Source organism: Triticum aestivum, chromosome 6D, assembly GCF_018294505.1.
Source record: "Triticum aestivum cultivar Chinese Spring chromosome 6D, IWGSC CS RefSeq v2.1, whole genome shotgun sequence".
Lineage (NCBI taxonomy): Eukaryota > Viridiplantae > Streptophyta > Magnoliopsida > Poales > Poaceae > Triticum > Triticum aestivum.
The window spans coordinates 150,392,661-150,409,465 of record NC_057811.1 but is presented as its reverse complement, the minus strand read 5'-3'; the positions used below and the strand labels follow the sequence as shown (position 1 = coordinate 150,409,465).

At 46.2% G+C, this 16,805-nt stretch overlaps 1 protein-coding gene across 9 annotated transcripts in view; it reads right to left on the bottom strand.

Moving 5' to 3' along the window:
* Positions 1-238: 238 nt before the first annotated feature.
* The window catches only part of LOC123144215 (protein HASTY 1), a 31,999-nt gene continuing 15,432 nt past the window's right edge, over positions 239-16,805 (bottom strand). For 5 of the 9 annotated variants that reach the window (XM_044563274.1, XM_044563275.1, XM_044563273.1 and 2 more), the window contains 6 exons: positions 5,872-5,952; positions 5,704-5,799; positions 5,572-5,628; positions 5,224-5,488; positions 1,258-1,371; positions 239-914 (listed from right to left, as the gene is read on the bottom strand). In XM_044563274.1, coding sequence (XP_044419209.1) covers positions 5,264-5,488; positions 5,572-5,628; positions 5,704-5,799; positions 5,872-5,952 — 459 coding nt within the window. In that variant the 3' untranslated portion in view covers positions 239-914; positions 1,258-1,371; positions 5,224-5,263. The remainder of the gene's footprint in view (positions 915-1,257; positions 1,372-5,223; positions 5,489-5,571; positions 5,629-5,703; positions 5,800-5,871; positions 5,953-16,805) is intronic. The other 4 variants (XM_044563277.1, XM_044563279.1, XM_044563285.1 and 1 more) reach the window with 4 other exon arrangements.

Below are 16,805 nucleotides of genomic sequence, written 5' to 3'. Positions count from 1 at the left end.
TCCAATCTACTCCTGTGTGAAGTTTCGTGAAAAAGATGACATCAGCTGTATTCTCGGTAAAAAGACAAAAAATTCCAATGTATAGAAGAAAAAACTGTTTGGAGCACTCAGGAGCTCCGGTGTATTTTCCACGGAGAGAGTAAGGGTGATAAGGCACAAAAACAAGGCATAGGTTTCAAATTCTCTAACGTTAATGAAAAACAAATTTTCTTTTAGAATGCTCTGAAACTATGTGAACATCAAAATGGCAGAACACAGTTGGAGCAGCAAGATAAACATATCAGCAACAATCGTGTCAAGAACAAAGATGAAGAGGTCGTTTGCCATCACATGTGATGCATAAGCAGAAAAAAAAAAGGAATGCTAAGAAAATACAGCAGACTGTTTTACATTAAGCCATATACAGATCAAGACAGCAGGATTTGAGTGAGCAGAACTGAACAAGTGCAAGCTACATCACTTAACGTCAGATCTGCTGATCCTACAACATATTTTTGACTAAATCCTATAGACTTCTGCTGATCCTACAATAGCAGAGAGTTAAGCACAATTACACAAATTGTATTTAGAAGTTACTCCCTCCAATCCAAATTAAGTATCGCGGCTTTGAACCAAGGTTAGTTCAACCTTAGTTCAAAACTGCGACACTTATTTTGGATCGGAGGGAGTAGTATTCAATCGAGAATATACACCTGTTTATGAATAAAAGAGAGCTCGTGCTCAACTCTATCTCGCAAACAATCCACGAAACTTCGACCTGTATCTTTGGGCTTTGATTGGTAGCCACTTGTCTCAATAATCCACCATGGTATCTTGTTCATCCATGAGTGCCTTGCATTAATAAATTTCTTGAGACCAGCTACAGCTTCACATTTTCCTGAAGCTTGACTTGCAGATCTGAAATCATCTTTTGACTGCACCAACATATACAAATTTAGTGCAAGGATATTCTCAAAATTTTGTTGCACCGTCAATAATGCATTGTGTTTTAGCATACAAGTATTTAAAAGTCGTTATTATCTGCTAATAATAGCGCTTTTATGAACACCATTAATTGTAGGTCACTGAAAACAAGGAAATTATTCTAAATTATTGGCTGTTGTTGATAAGCTTCTCAAAATTGCAATAAAAAGACAAGGCAGGAGTCAAATTGACACCAATGGTATACTGCAAACTCTATCTTCTATATTTTGTGGCACATACAAATCCAAGGCAGAGAATGACGAAAAAAGAGTAAAGGTCAATGTTGGAGAGTACCTAACCAATTTATTGCCCTAAAGTTCAGCCAACATGAACGATGTAGCTGTCAACAAGGGATTAGATCACCACAGTATCTTCTAAGGGCTCTGACTTTCTTCCAATTCCAAAGACCTGCACAGATATGAGATGAATAAACAGCCAGCAAAAGGTGCAATGTCAGTGCCAAACCATGCAACTTAATTTCAAACGCGATACTGCAGTCGGATAGTTTATTTGCATATGAGCTACAATACCTATAGACATCAACAGAACAAATAGTTCAACCAAACAAATACCCTAGATTAACTTGCCTCATTTTCCTAACACAATGATTAGGCATGATTGCAAAATATTTATTTAAATATAAATATTATAAAAGAACGGAAATCTTCATGCATGTTTACTTGTTGAGGTGGTTTTTCTTATGCATGGTTGCATGTTGAGGTGAGTCTTTCTTCCATGCATGTTGAATGATGAGGTGGCATGCTTGCATGTTGAGAGAAATAGGTAGTGGGGGCTAGGTAATTAGATATAAAAGATAAAAGATTCCAGAGGATAGAAAGGCTGGAACACCAGAAAGTTAATTATAACATCTATACACTTCTACCCTCTATAACTAATAGCTACCTCCCGACCTATTTTTTCCTACAATCTCATTCAGCCACATCATTGACAACCCTGATTAGACGCCGCATGTACATCCTCACGATCAGATCCTGTTGTACTGCTTCTATTCCTCTCCCCTTACTTACTGACAAGTTTTTTTGTAGCCAATTCTTTGTATTCATTAGAAAAATAACTAACTTACGTGTTACATACATAACTAGCACATATTTTCATTATGTTTGTCTCTCTTTTATGCACCCATTTTCAGAGGTGTACAACAGATAGCGACTACAATTTTTGCACCAATGTGCAGGGTTCCATCTAGTTGTAACATTGACAACCCTCAGCAATGCTATACTTCTGCACTCAGTCCCCATAATCATTTGTTTGTCTAAGTGGTTGATTTTATGTTTCTGCGATGGAGAATCATGCTTCTATTCTTTTCTTGTAATACCAATGGACAGCGAAAGCTATGTGCTATATCTACACAATATCTGGCCCCACGGTTCTGGAATTCACAGCTACTAATCAAATTTCCTGCAATAAGATGCATGGGACAGCTTCATGATCAACAACCAAGGCTCGGCTTTCACAAAAACAGGATATACTGAAGTACATCTGAAACAGGGAAATTGCGTAGCGGGTAACTTGTTCAGTGCAATCAACTAGCTAACCATTATTTTGTTACACACAAATGTCTCTTAGATGATAACATTAACACATGATAGAAGGTTAGCTTTGGATGTTAGTTTACAAGGAGATGCACCTCTACTTATCTGTTCTTTTTTGTGCTTTTGTTCACTTGCTCAAATCAAGTGTCCTCTTAAGGTACGCTAGGAAAAGAAGCAAATAGTCTTCAAGCTAGAAATAAACATTTCATGTATGCATAAAACATAGTACTATGCCTAGCACTAAGTACATACAGCTAGCTAGAGAACCAAGTCACTCTCGTATAAGATGCACAACTGGTATATTACTACACTGCCAAGGCCAAAGGGCAAGGCACGCACGCGCGCGCGCACGCACACACACATGTCCGTATCCCAGAGATTTGAGTACAGTAGTCAGAACAGCAAAATGAATGTGCGCACATATTGATCAGTATAGAGTCCAAATTCAGACAGAACTTGTTTCAAGTAAAAAATAGGAAGTGGAAAAGAAGAGGGAGATATATGGGAGATAGTTGGCCTAAGTGTTTGGGCTCACACTAACTCATGCTGGTGGTGCCCCGTCATCCCCTATTTACAGTTGGGTCTGAGACAGACCATGTAAAGGTTAAAACAGCATTTTTTTCCCGTCCTACTCAATGGATGGAGAACTGAATAACAGAATTAGGTCGAGAAAGACAATTATCATGCCTGAATCCAAATTTTGCACCCTTATCTTCATATACTCCAGAATAATGGGAATCTCTCTTTTAGCCTAGTCAAAGCTGTATGAACTCAAAAGGCGTCTGCTGGGATTACTTTCTAGATATGCAAAATAAGGAAGGGGCAGAATGGCAAAAGATAACATCAGAATGTGAATCCCAGGAGTTCCCTCCTTAACTTGAAGGAAGAAAATATCTATGACCTGTTGGAGGTGTGAAAATTGAAAAACTAAAGACAAATTATCTAGCCTTTTTCTTCAAGGAGCTTATTAATTTGAGCTAGCTCATTCAGCTTCAACGATGATAAAAAGGACAGCCCGGTGAACGTAGCTCCCGCTTGTGCAGGGTCCGGGGATGGGTCTGGCCACTTTGGGTCTTCACTCTTCAGTACACAGCCTTTCCCTACATTTCTGCAAGAGGCTGTTTCCAAGCAACAACTACACCGCTGTGCCAAGGCTCCCCTTCTCAGCTTCAACGATGATAAGTGTCTTTTTGACAACTGCCCCTAAAAGATTTGTGGGGAAGGAACTTCTCAATGTGGTTTCTTTTGCCCCGAAAAAAAAGTCATTGGGACTTACTATTCAGCGTGGATAACATAGCTATCCGTATTTCAGCTAGACATTGCCATATTAGTGTCTAGTTCCACACCATTGCTATCTTGTAAAAATGTTATCAGGACAGAAATTACAAAATTAGCACACTAAGACATTTCAGAAATGCTAAAAATCTACGTCAAATTTTTAAGCATGGCAAATCGAACGATTTTTATGGCAAATTACGTGTCGCAAGCATGCAAATCCTGGCAAAAGAAAACTGAACATGCCAGGGTTTGCCATGCTTGCTTAAGGGAATTGCCAGGCTTGCGACACGTAATTTTCCATAAAAAACGTTCGATTTGCCATGTTAGAAAATCTGACATCAGATTTGTAGCGGGGTAGACATTTTTGGGGTTGTCACGGAATGTCTCACAAGGCAATAGAGGTAGTCCATTTTCTTGTTGAACTGAAAACTGCAGGGCAAGCCCCGACAGTAAATTTTATTATTCAATATCGGTAGTGTTGAATGTCAGGCCCAAGTGGCCCAGGCCCATATGGCGCTGACCTAGAAGAGGAGCCCCAGCTCTCTCGTTCCAGTGAGCCGCCACACACTAACGCGAGGGACAAGACACAGGAGGTTGAGCAGTCTGAGGTGAGTTCCTCCCTGAGAATCAACATGGTATCAGAGCTGGGCACCTTGTTGTAGATGGTTATTGTGATGCTGATTGGGCTAGCTGTCTGGATGACAGGAGATCAACTTCAGGCTATTGTGTCTTTGTGGCAGGAAATCTAGTATCTTGGAGAAGCAAGAAACAACCTGTTGTTTCCAAATCAACTGCAGAGGCTGAATACAGAGCCATGTCCAAGGGACTGAGTGAGATGTTGTGGACCAGAAATCTATTGGCACAATTGAAGATATTGAAGACAAGTTGTATGAATGTGTGGTGTGATAACAAATCAGCAATCAACATAGCACACAATCCAGTGCAGCATGATAGAACCAAGCATGTGGAAATAGACAGATTCTTCATCAAAGAAAAGCTTGACGCTGGGATCATCAAGATTGAGCATGTGAGTTCTGGGCAACAGATTGCAGACTGTTTGGCTAAAGGATTGGGAACTAAAGAATGCAATCTAGCATGTGACAAGATGGGAATGATAGATATCTATCACCCCTCTTGAGGGGGAGTGTTGAATGTCAGGCCCAAGTGGCCCAGGCCCATATGGGGCTGACCTAGAAGAGGAGCCCCAGCTCTCTCGTTCCAGTGAGCCGCCACACACTAACGCGAGGGACAAGACACAGGAGGGTGAGCAGTCTGAGGTGAGTTCCTCCCGGAGAATCAACAGGTAGTCTATGGATCAAAATAGTTGCCATATTACTAATTTCAACTAGGAGGAACCACTATCATATCTTGGCAGTGTAAGTGCTGCAGCAAAAAAAAAAGGATATTCATAAATACAAAGGACACTAACCTGTTCCAGGGGTCGTCTGGCAATGTTATAGCAGGCGTGCTCATGGTATCGTGTCTCCGTCCAAAACTGGAGAAACATACAAGACAAATACTAAATAAATAAAGAGATAATGACACGAATGTTTTTTAATAATGCACTTCACAATGCTTTTCCACTTTCCACCACTCATCTTATGCGAGTTGAGACATCGGTATAGTTGTAGATGTATAGAAGTCAATACCGCTTCACAGCGTTCAATCCACCGGTCACATACTCGACCAACAACCTAATGGAAGTACACAATAAGTTATACTATTCACTAAAAGATATACACTACTTTATTGAATCGTGAAACACGAAATATCTTACGAATCTGAAAGCATCTGGCTGAGATCTATCCTTCAACGACAAGATTGACCGATAATCCTGACATCAGTTGCAAGTAGAATTTAGGATTAATAACCTGAAATGTGAGAGGATAATGGTCATACAAGGTTATACCATGATTCCTCTGATCACAAAATGTTTCGGAAGAGAATGCCCAGCAAAAACTTTGCCACAGAATTGATTCCCAAGTTCTGAAAAGCGCTCCTTCTCCTACAGCAAATAAACTATTAGTGCATGCCAACTCACAAATGGTAATAGAGAAATCATGGTTATCAGAAGTACCCAATCGATAGAAGCATTATCAGTGTCGAAAAAACCTTCTGTTTCGAGCTCAGTAATCAACACTTTGAGATGACCTTTTTGCTGAAATTTTTAATATACATTCAAAACTCAGTAGACATAAATATAATCAAAAGCAGAGTAAACATTGTACAAATTGTACTTGGTCGTTGGCACAGTTGTATTAAGTAGATTTGTGAGAAAGATACATTAACTGTAACTATGCGTGTTTTCTACATGTAAAAACTGCAGCACTAAAGATGTGAGATGATATAGATTCTTATCCTGCACAAAAACCTAAGCTAGCTCACACAAAGTCGGTACTTGGTAGCCAAGATATCTTTGCTGATTTATCTTGCTAAGGAAATGCGCAGATTTTTTCTAGCTCTGAAATCTCAGTATGATGCAGCTTACAAATTATTAGCAACATAATGATCCACGTAAAGTCTCCAGGCAAATGAGAACTCATTATATGGTATCAGTATAGGTGGGAGGAACCTATGTGATAGGATATTGGGATAGGTATAGGCCCATTTTTGACATATACCAGCTGCTTGGATGGAAGGATGACAAGGATAGAGGCAACCACATTTTCAGCATATTCGCTCTAGATGCTGGCTCTCCACACCCTTGTGAAACCCTTTTCCACCCATGGCAACGGCTCCTCCCTCCCTCCCCCTCCCTCCCTCCAAGGAGGCAAGGCCAGACAGAGCCGTCGACGGGGACTGAGACGGCGACCAGCAGCAACTTTGGAGAACAAGCTTTGTGATTTTCCTCTCCAAATTCTAACGTATTGCGGCCAGGAAGAACCAACTTACTGTGACTCTGTTTCGTCAGTTGTCTACTGCTCCCTGATCCTATCAGTTTAACTATCATTTAAATTGTACCGCAGGCACTTGACGCGTGGTAGACTGGCAATATTTGTGTTGTTCTTTCAGTTCCCTTTACATAGGAATGAAGGCAGTATCAGTTTTATTACAGTTCCCTTAAGAGAAACAACTTTCTAGGTTTTCTCCTAGAAAATCTGTAATAAAAATTATACAGGTGTACAACTCAGTTGTAAAGTACATTTTTTCTGAAGTAATATAATTGTTTCCTCCGAGTGCATATCATTATCCACTGATTTTTTTGTTTGAATACTTTCATCACCACTAGTAAAATTGACTTCTCAAGAAAATAAATTATTTGTTTCATCTAAAAAAATAAGATGTATTTATGCCCAGTGGTGGAACTACATGCAGCATCCCGGATGCACGAGCACCAGGGTCAGAATGATTTTTAGCAGTAATTAGCACCTACGTCAGCATGTGCATCATGCTAAACTAATAGCAGTGCATCAGGCTTGAAAAAATTTCACAGCCAAGCCTGTTGCGTAGGCCCTTTACAGGCAGGGTAGGCCCATTAGGCACTAGTTGGAGGCTATTAGAGATCAGGCACAGGAGCAAACATACATATAGTGATTGATCGATCCATGCACACCCTGTTCGTTCACCTTGACTTCTCCTCTCCCCCCACGAGTTCATGAGGCCACGGGGCGACCGAGTCGACTGCAGACGCGGACGGAGGACGGCCGATGCATGTGTGCTCTAAACACCAAACATCCGCCTTATTTGAGTAGCCCACGCTACAAACGTTCCACTGCCAGGCGGCAGCCAATTATCCACTGTTCTCGATCCTAGCCGCGGCTAGTGCACCCTAAGTCTCAATTTCCAGTCAGCTCAAAATTTATTCGTCTAAACAACATGAGTTATTCTGAACTTTTTAACTATCTTTCCTATCTAGCTGGCATGCCGTGGTTTTTTATTTATTCTGGAAAGCTATTTGCATAATCACCGCAATGATGACAGTTTTTTGAAGAATGTTATTTGCTGTGTGAAAAAAGAAGAAATAAAGAAAGTCAAGAACGATTCATGAAAATAAGTGTGCAATATTAAAAAAGGGCAGGGCAGCCCCAGTGCATGTAGCTCCCGCTTGCGCAGGGTCTGGGGAAGGGTCCGACCACTTTGGGTCTATTGTACGCAGCCTTTCCCTACATTTCTGCAAGAGGCTGTTTCCAGGACTTGAACCCGTGACCTCATGGTCACAAGGCAGCAGCTTTACCACTGCGCCAAGGCTCCCCTTCAAGTGTGCAATATTAAAAGGTAACTTAAAATAATTATATTTGTTCATTCTATTATTTTAATACATTATCAAGGATTAAGGTCAGATGATGTGTTTTGCTAACTCCGACTATCTTTTAGTGGCATCATCAGTAGCTTATTCATTTCGGTACGATGCCTCTTGACTTCTAGTATATGCTAAGACTTATCAAACACATTGCCGTTGGTAAAATTTTGGTTGAGTTACAACCTTTACAGCACCATAGGATTTGTTAAGAGTTATATTGATGATTGCTTTTGGCCTTCTACATTCTAGCCTTTTGGCATCCCACTTGTACATGTATATATGTTGGCTGTGGCCTCCAGTAATACTAAGTGGCATCATAACATGGTATAGAGCTAGGTCTTTTTTAGCATGCGCAACTCGTGCTTGAATCCTGTCTATCGCGCCACCGCCGATTCTCTCTTGGTTGCCGACGCTGCTATTCCTCCTTCCCGGCGGCTAGTCTATCTCCACCGGCCCCGGTTACCAGGTGAAAGATCGTGGATGTCGCCTAGAGGGGGAGGGGGGTGAATAGGCGCTTTAAAATAATTACGGTTTAGGCTTGAACAAATGCAGAGTAAAACTAGTGTTTAATTTGTCAAGCACAAAACCTAAAACAACTAGGCTCACCTATGTGCACCGACAACTTATGCTAAGCAAGATAAACAACTAGGTGATAGCAAGATATATATCATGAAACACTAAGGCTATCACAAAGTAAAGTGCATAAGTAAAGGGCTCGGGTAAGAGATAACCGAGGCACGCGGAGACGACGATGTATCCCGAAGTTCACACCCTTGCGGATGCTAATCTTCGTTTGGAGCGGTGTGGAGGCACAATGCTCCCCGAGAAGCCAGTAGGGCCACCGTAATCTCCTCACGCCCTCGCACAATGCAAGATGCCGTGATTCCACTAAGGGACCCTTGAGGGCGGTCACCGAACCCGTACACTTTGGCAACCCTTGGGGCGGTCACCGGAACCCGTAGAAATTGCTCGGGGCAATCTCCACAACCTAATTGGAGACTCCGACGCTTGCCCAGAGCTTTACACCACAATGATTGAGCTCCGAGACACCACGAACCGTCTAGGGCGCCCAAGCACCCAAGAGGACAAGCTCTAGGGTACCAAGCACCCGAGAGTAATAAGCTTCTCAACTTTTCACTTCCACGTATCACCGTGGAGAACTCAACCGATGCACCAAATGCAATGGCAAGGGCACACGGAGTGTCCAAGTCCCTCACTCTCAAGTCCCACCAAAGCAATGAAAGCTATGGAGGAATATGAGAGGAAGAACAAGAAAGAGAACACAAAGAACTCCAAGATCTAGATCCAAGGGGTTTCCCTCACATAGAGGAGAAAGTGATTGGTGAAAATGTGGATCTAGATCTCCTCTCTCTTGTCCCTCAAGAACTAGCAAGAATCATTGGAGCGATTGAGAGATAGCAAGCTCGAAGAAGGTCAACAATGGGGGGCAAACACGAGCTTAAAGGATAAGAACCATTGGGGAAGAAGACCCCCATAAATAGGCCCTCCCAAATCCAACCGTTATGCCCACAGCCCGCACATAAGCGGTACTACCGCTCCGGAGAGCAGTACTACTGCTCGGACGGTAGTACCCACAGAGCAGTGCAATGGCGAGGAGCCACGAGGCGGTAGGGCCGCCGGACCGATACTACTGCTCGCCCTAGCGGTACTACCGCTGGGTTTGCAGCTCAGGGGCCTATGGAGATAGGGCAAGCAAGTGGAGTGCGGCAGTACGGCAACAGCGGTACCACCGCCCAGTGTGAGCGGTACTACCGCTTATAAACTGTAGTACCGCACACCCAGTTCCGCCCTACTACCGTTGAGCGCGATAGATCCAGAAGCAACTGGATAAGCGGAAGTAGAGCTGTAGTGGGCGGGCGGTACTACTGCTCGCACTACCATTCTACTTCGCGCAACCCGACACGAAAAGTCAAGTCCCCAGAAGCAGCGGTAGTAGTCGCGGTACTGGACAGCGGAAGTACCACTTATAAGCGGCACTACTGCGGGAGTGCTACAAAGAAGCCCAAGCAAAACAGATGGATGCAATAAAACCTGAACTGCCATAACTTCTACAAATGAGCTCCGAATACAGCAAACTCAAGCTTGTTGGATAGATGACTACAAGTACTATCCAAACACCGATTGGTTTTCAGTAAGAAGAGGCAATAGAAAATGCCAATGATATAGAGATGTGAAACCTCTATGAATGAATAACCAGCAAAAACTACAACATCGAAAACATCATAGAAGATGCATATGAACTCCGTTTTCGATGAACTCGAGCTTGTCATGAAGATGACCATAAGCTCTAAAACTCACAAAGAGAAACACTAAACAAGAACCAAGAAAGATGATGCAAGGATGCAATGGTTTGAGCTCTCTACGAATGATACGATCAAGCTACTCACTTGAGAGCCCCCCTTGATAGTACGGCAATCGATCCTATAGCCCGATCTCCCAACTAGCACCATGAGACTGGTAAAATAGAAAACCTATCTAGGTCAAACATTTGCCATGCACATAATCCACTTGAGCTAGATGATGACAATCTTGTCCTCCTCAAGTTGGACCACCATTCTTGATTGCGTTGTCTTGATGAAGACTAGTAGATTGCTACCCCATACTCCACTATAGGTGAGCCACTCTTTAGCGCATCTTCACAAGTCCATTGTCACCAAAATGGACGGCAAGCTTCAAGCATGTGATCTCTTCGTGATGACCCACTTAAACTTGCACACCGCAACCTAACCCCACAAAGAACTCACGTAGACCATGGGTTAGTGCACAAAGTGTAATGGACAATGCTTACCATACCATGGGATCACATGATGCTTCTCGGTACATCTTCTACGCTTTGTGTGTTGATCACCTTGACTCGCTCTTTGACTTAGTCTTGATTAACCTTGTATCATGACATCTCCATGACCAATCTTTGGATAATTCCTTGAATAGCACCCGTCCGTCCCGAGCTTCAAATCGATCAGCTGCCCGTCCAACCACCACTAGCCGCTGGACCAACTCCAGCCGCCAATTCCCGCCGCCGGTCGCTGGATTCTGTTACTCCCGCTGAACGTCTGCAATAGCTCCTTCCCGATCGCTGATCAGATCAAGAGGCATCAGGTCCGCCCCTTTGGATCGATTTGGCCCTCGATTCGGCTGGCCTTCCGCCTGGATAGATTTGGTCTGCCTCTCGTTCGACTGCTCCTGACCGCTCTTGTCCAGGACCCATCGGGTGTTCAATTGAGTGTATTGGACCTCTTCGGTGCCCTTTGCAGATTGGATACTAAAAAAGAGTCAAAAAAGAGAAAGGGAGACAATAAAGGAACACCATGTCTTTGATGTCATCGGGCCATGTCGCCATCCCGCGCTGCCAGGTGATATTTGATGGGACTAAATATGTTGAGTTCGTTGCCTTCATGTGTATTCACATGCATGGCATTCGTCTCTGGGGTGTTCCTTCCGGCAAGGTCCCCTGTCCTCCGCGCCCAGTTCCTCCTATGGCTCCTACCCCGTCGTTGTTGATGATGCGACTGCTGCTTATGACCAGTAGGTCTTGGATTATTCGAATGCTCTTTCCGTTTATCATGATGATCTGGCTGCTTACACTCAGTGGTGTGATGATGTGTTCTACCTCAGTTTGCTTCTGAGTTTATGGGCCTCGGCACTATCTTTGAGATGTGGACTCATCTTCGCTAGTGCTATCAACCCTCTGGTGATGCTCTCTACTTGTGTGTGGTCTGTCAGGAGCATGCTCTTCAGCAGTTTGACTCCACTATTGATGAGTTCTACACTCAAAGTCCTGCTATCTGGCACCAGCTTGACTCCCTTCGCACTATTGTTTGTGGCACTTGCCCGTGTTGCTAGACTGTGAGGTCAGACTAGAGTTTCAGCGCGTCTACGAGTTCTTGTCGCGGCCCCGTGGGGAGTTTGAACCTCGACGTGCTCAGTTGTTTGCTCGTGGTCGTGTTCCTATTTCTGAGGTGCTTTCTGAGCTTCGTGCTGAGACGCGCCTCTGTGGTGCTGGTTTGCTTCAGGTTCCCTCTATGCTCACTGCTCGAGCTGCTGCTCCACCAATGTTCTCTCGCTCCATTGCTCCGCCGCTACTGCCCACTTCTTATGGTAGTGAGGGCCGCTCTCGTTCTCTTACTCATTGCGGCTACTGCACCAGGGATGGTCACCCCGAGTCTGAGTGCTTCAAGAAGCGTGATACGCGTAATAGGGAGCGCAATTCTTCTTCTAGGACTCGTGCTTCTTCCTCAACGTCGTCTATTGTCTCCTTGACTGAGCAGGATATTGTGAAGCTTAAGCGTCTACTTGTTGCTTCAGGTTTTTCAACAGGTACTACGGGCTCTATGACTGGTACTTCTAGTGTCGAGTGACCACCATCTACACAGTCAGGTACATCCCCATGGGTTCTGGATTCTGGAGCTTCATTTCGTATGTCTTCCGATTCTTCTCTCTTGTCTCTCGTAGATCTCTCGCTTTCAGATTCGTGTCCAGCGGGATAAGCATGCCAAAGTCGCTAGAACGAAGTGGTGGAAGCTCAAGGGGGCGGTAGCTCAGGCGTTCAAGGAGAGGGTCATTAAGGAGGGCCCTTGGGAGGAAGGAGGGGATGCGGACAATGTGTGGATGAAGATGGCGACTTGCATTCGTAAGGTGGCCTCGAAGGAGGCGAAGATAAGGATACCTGGTGGTGGAATGATGATGTCCAGAAGGCGATTAAAGAGAAGAAAGATTGCTTCAGACGCCTATACCTAGATAGGAGTGCAGACAACATAGAGAAGTACAAGATGGCGAAGAAGGCCACAAAGCGAGCTGTAAGTGAAGCAAGGGGTCGGGCATATGAGGACCTCTACCAACGGTTAGGCACGAAGGAAGGCGAAAGGGACATCTATAAGATGGCCAAGATCCGAGAGAGGAAGACGAGGGATATTGGCCAAGTAAATCCATCAACGACGGAGCAGACTAACTCTTGGTGAAGGACGAGGAGATTAAGCATAGATCGCGGGAGTACTTCGACAAGCTGTTCAATTGGGAGAATGAGAGTTCTACCATTGAACTGGACGACTCCTTTGATGAGACCAGCATGCGTTTTGTGCGGCGAATCCAGAAGTCTGAGGTCAAGGAGGCTTTAAAAAGGATGAAAGGAGGCAAGGCGATGGGCCATGATTGTATCCCCATTGAGGTGTGGAGAGGCCTCGGGGACATAGCGATAGTATGACTAACCAAGCTTTTCAACCTCATTTTTCGTGCAAACAAGATGCCAGAAGAATGGAGACAGAGTATATTAGTACCAATCTTCAAGAACAAGGGGGGTGTCCAGAGTTGTACTAATTACCATGGAATTAAGCTGATGAGCCATACAATGAAGCTATGGGAGAGAGTCATTGAGCATCGCTTAAGAAGAATGACAAGCGTAACCAAAAATCAGTTTGGTTTCATGCCTGGGAGGTCGACCATGGAAGCCATTTTCTTGGTACGACAACTTATGGACAGATACAGGGAGCACAAGGACTTGCATATGGTTTTTATTGACTTGGAAAAGGCCTATGATAAGATATCGCGGAATGTCATGTGGTGGGCCTTGGAGAAACACAAAGTCCCAACAAAGTACATTACCCTCATCAAGGACATGTACGATAATGTTGTGACGAGTGTTTGAACAAGTGATGTCAACACTGATGGCTTCCCGATTAAGATAGGACTGCATCAGGGGTCAGCTTTGAGCCCTTATCTTTTTGCCTTGGTGATGGATGAGGTCACAAGGGATATATAAGGAGATATCCCATGGTGTATGCTCTTTGCAGATGATGTGGTGCTAGTTGACGATAGTCGGACAGGGGTAAATAGGAAGTTAGAGTTACGGAGACAAACCTTGGAATCGAAAGGGTTTAGGCTTAGTAGAACTAAAACCGAGTACATGATGTGCGGTTTCAGTACTACTAGGTGTGAGGAGGAGGAGGTTAGCCTTGATGGCAGGTAGTACCTCAGAAGGACACCTTTCGATATTTGGGGTCAATGCTCCAGGAGGATGGGGGTATTGATGAAGATGTGAACCATCGAATCAAAGCCGGATGGATGAAGTGGCACCAAGCTTCTGGCATTCTCTGTGACAAGAGAGTGACACAAAAGCTAAAAGGCAAGTTCTACAGGACGACGGTTCGACCCGCAATGTTGTATGGCGCTGAGTGTTGGCCGACTAAAAGGCGACATGTTCAACAGTCAGGCGTGGCGGAGATGCGTATGTTGAGATGGATGTGTGGCCACACGAGGAAGGATCGAGTCCGAAATGATGATATACGAGATAGAGTTGGGGTAGCACCAACTGAAGAGAAGCTTGTCCAACATCGTCTGAGATGGTTTGGGCATATCCAGCGCAGGCATCTAGAAGCTCCAATGCATAGGGTAAAGCGTGCGGAGCATGTCAAGAGAGGTCGGGGTAGACCAAATTTGACATGGGAGGAGTCCGCTAAGAGAGACCTGAAGGATTGGAGTATCACCAAAGAACTAGCTATGGACAGGAGGGCGTGGAAGCTTGCTATCCATGTGCCAGCGCCATGAGTTGGTCACGAGATCTTATGGGTTTCACCTCTAGCCTACCTTAACTTTTTTGGGACTAAAGGCTTTGTTGTTGTTGTTGTTGTTGTTGTTGTTGTTGTTGTTTGTTGTTGATGGTACTCCTCTTCCTGTTGCGAGTCGAGGCACTCTTTCCACTTCTTCTTTTTATGTTCCGGATGTTTCTCATGTTCCTCGCCTTACCATGGACCTATTTTACCGAAAAAGGCTTTCGCCCCGCTTTATATATAAAGCACCGACCGATCACAACTCAGATACAAACACACGCCAGCACAACACACGCACGCACCCAAGGCAGGATACAAAGGCGCTGAGCGCAGCAACACTACCCCTAGTACTACAAGAGCAACCGGAGTCCTCAACTGTGAGCATGCCACCGCGAAAAGATGAAGCCGCCTATGACGAACCGTGTGCTCCAACGCGGCGCCTTCAGGAAGGTTACGACACCAGAGCGCCGCCACCGCCCGACCCGAGGATCAGAGTTTCCCCTGGAGCAACACGACGGGCAATGAGAGCCGCGACGACGCCTTCAAGAAGGGAACGAGCTTCGCCACCACCGGTCCATCCGCGGATAGATAAGGTTTTCACCCTGGCCAACACTCACCACCACCGGATGCCACACCCCAGCGACCACGCCGCCCACACAACCATGGCCACCGGGCAGCACCTAACCACGGGCTATGCCCATGAGCACCGCGGAACCACCACCAGGGCCGCCACCCCGGCATCCCAGACCTTGACACCCCCTCGCTCGAGACCCACCGCAACCCCAACCAAAGATACGGGCGGAAAGGGCCACCTTTCGCACCCCTAAGCTGCCCCCAACGCCGAAACCCAATAGGTCGGCCAAAACTGGCCTTCATCGACCCGTCCGGGGCACCGGGCGCGAGACGAGCTCGGTCCTGCTGCCGGGCGCAAGACAAGCATAGTCCTGCTGCCGGGCGCGAGACGAGGCCGGTCCTGCTGCCGGGCGCGAGAAGAGGTCGGTCCTGCTGCCGGGCGCGAGACGAGCGATGGACCATTGTCGGGGGAGGGCCGAACCTTCGACGAAGGTAGCAACTAGACGACGAGGGGAGGACCGAAGGTCGAAACGGGCCGCTTACAGACGAGCTGACGCCGGAAAGCCAGCCGCAGTCCTAGCTGGCCCGCCGGTCTGGCCGCTCGGGAGCGCGCCCCAGCCCAGGCCACTGTCGGCGTCCTGGGAACGGGGGTCCCCAGACTTGCCTGCCTGCGGCCCACGGCGTGGCTAAGCCAGCGGGCCGTACGGCCCATCTTCATCAACAAGGCATCCAAGACTCGCGAGGGGCCAAGCCTCGCGAGGCGGACGACGCAAGACCTCCTCAGGAGTGGCCTAGTCAGGCAGGCTCACGAGGAGCGGAGATATCAAGGCGGGGCAAACCTCACGAGGCTCTCGTGACGTGAGCCGTGACGATCGGCGCCAGGCGGGCGCCAGCGCGCGCAGCGTCCTTGTTTCCTCTTTGGTGCTAAGGAAGCAGGCGCAGGCGAGGAGTACCGAGGCATCAGGCAAAGGTTGCTATATCGGTGCAACGAGACCAAGACCAGAAGGACGGCAAGACGGAGGTCATCGTGGAGCCCAAGACGGCGTCACCACCAGAGCTTTTCGCAGGCGAAGACCACTTTTGTCAGGATAGCTTGTACTAGCTGTCCCCCTTTAAATTTGCCCGCCGTTGTTGGCTCCCTTCCCGCTCAATATTTGGGAAGAGGACAAGGGCCTATATAAGTAGAGCTAGCCACCACAATAGGGGCATCGAGCAATTCACCCAGCTCTCACCCGCTAAGTCACCAAGCACAAGAACACCTCAACCTCAGGAGGCTGTTCTTCCCTCTGTACTGTTCATCATCAGCCCAAGAGGCAATCCACCACCATCACACTAGAGTAGGGTATTACACCACAACGGTGGCCCGAACCAGTATAAATCTCGTGTCTCTTTGTGTTGTGAGTTCGTTGAGTTCGTCCGCGAGATCTTAGCGAGCTAAGGCGTAGATCGGTAGGAGGGAAAGACTTCGCGCGCACCCCAGTGTTCGAACCTTAAGGGTTTGCTGGAACCCCACATCCGACAGCCACCCCTCCGCCTCCGCCTCCCTTGCTGCCTATAGCCCAGCTAGCCGCCGTGCCGGCAACGTGCGTGCAGGAGCCAGTTCGGGTGATCATGGCGCATTCGGTTGAGATGGAG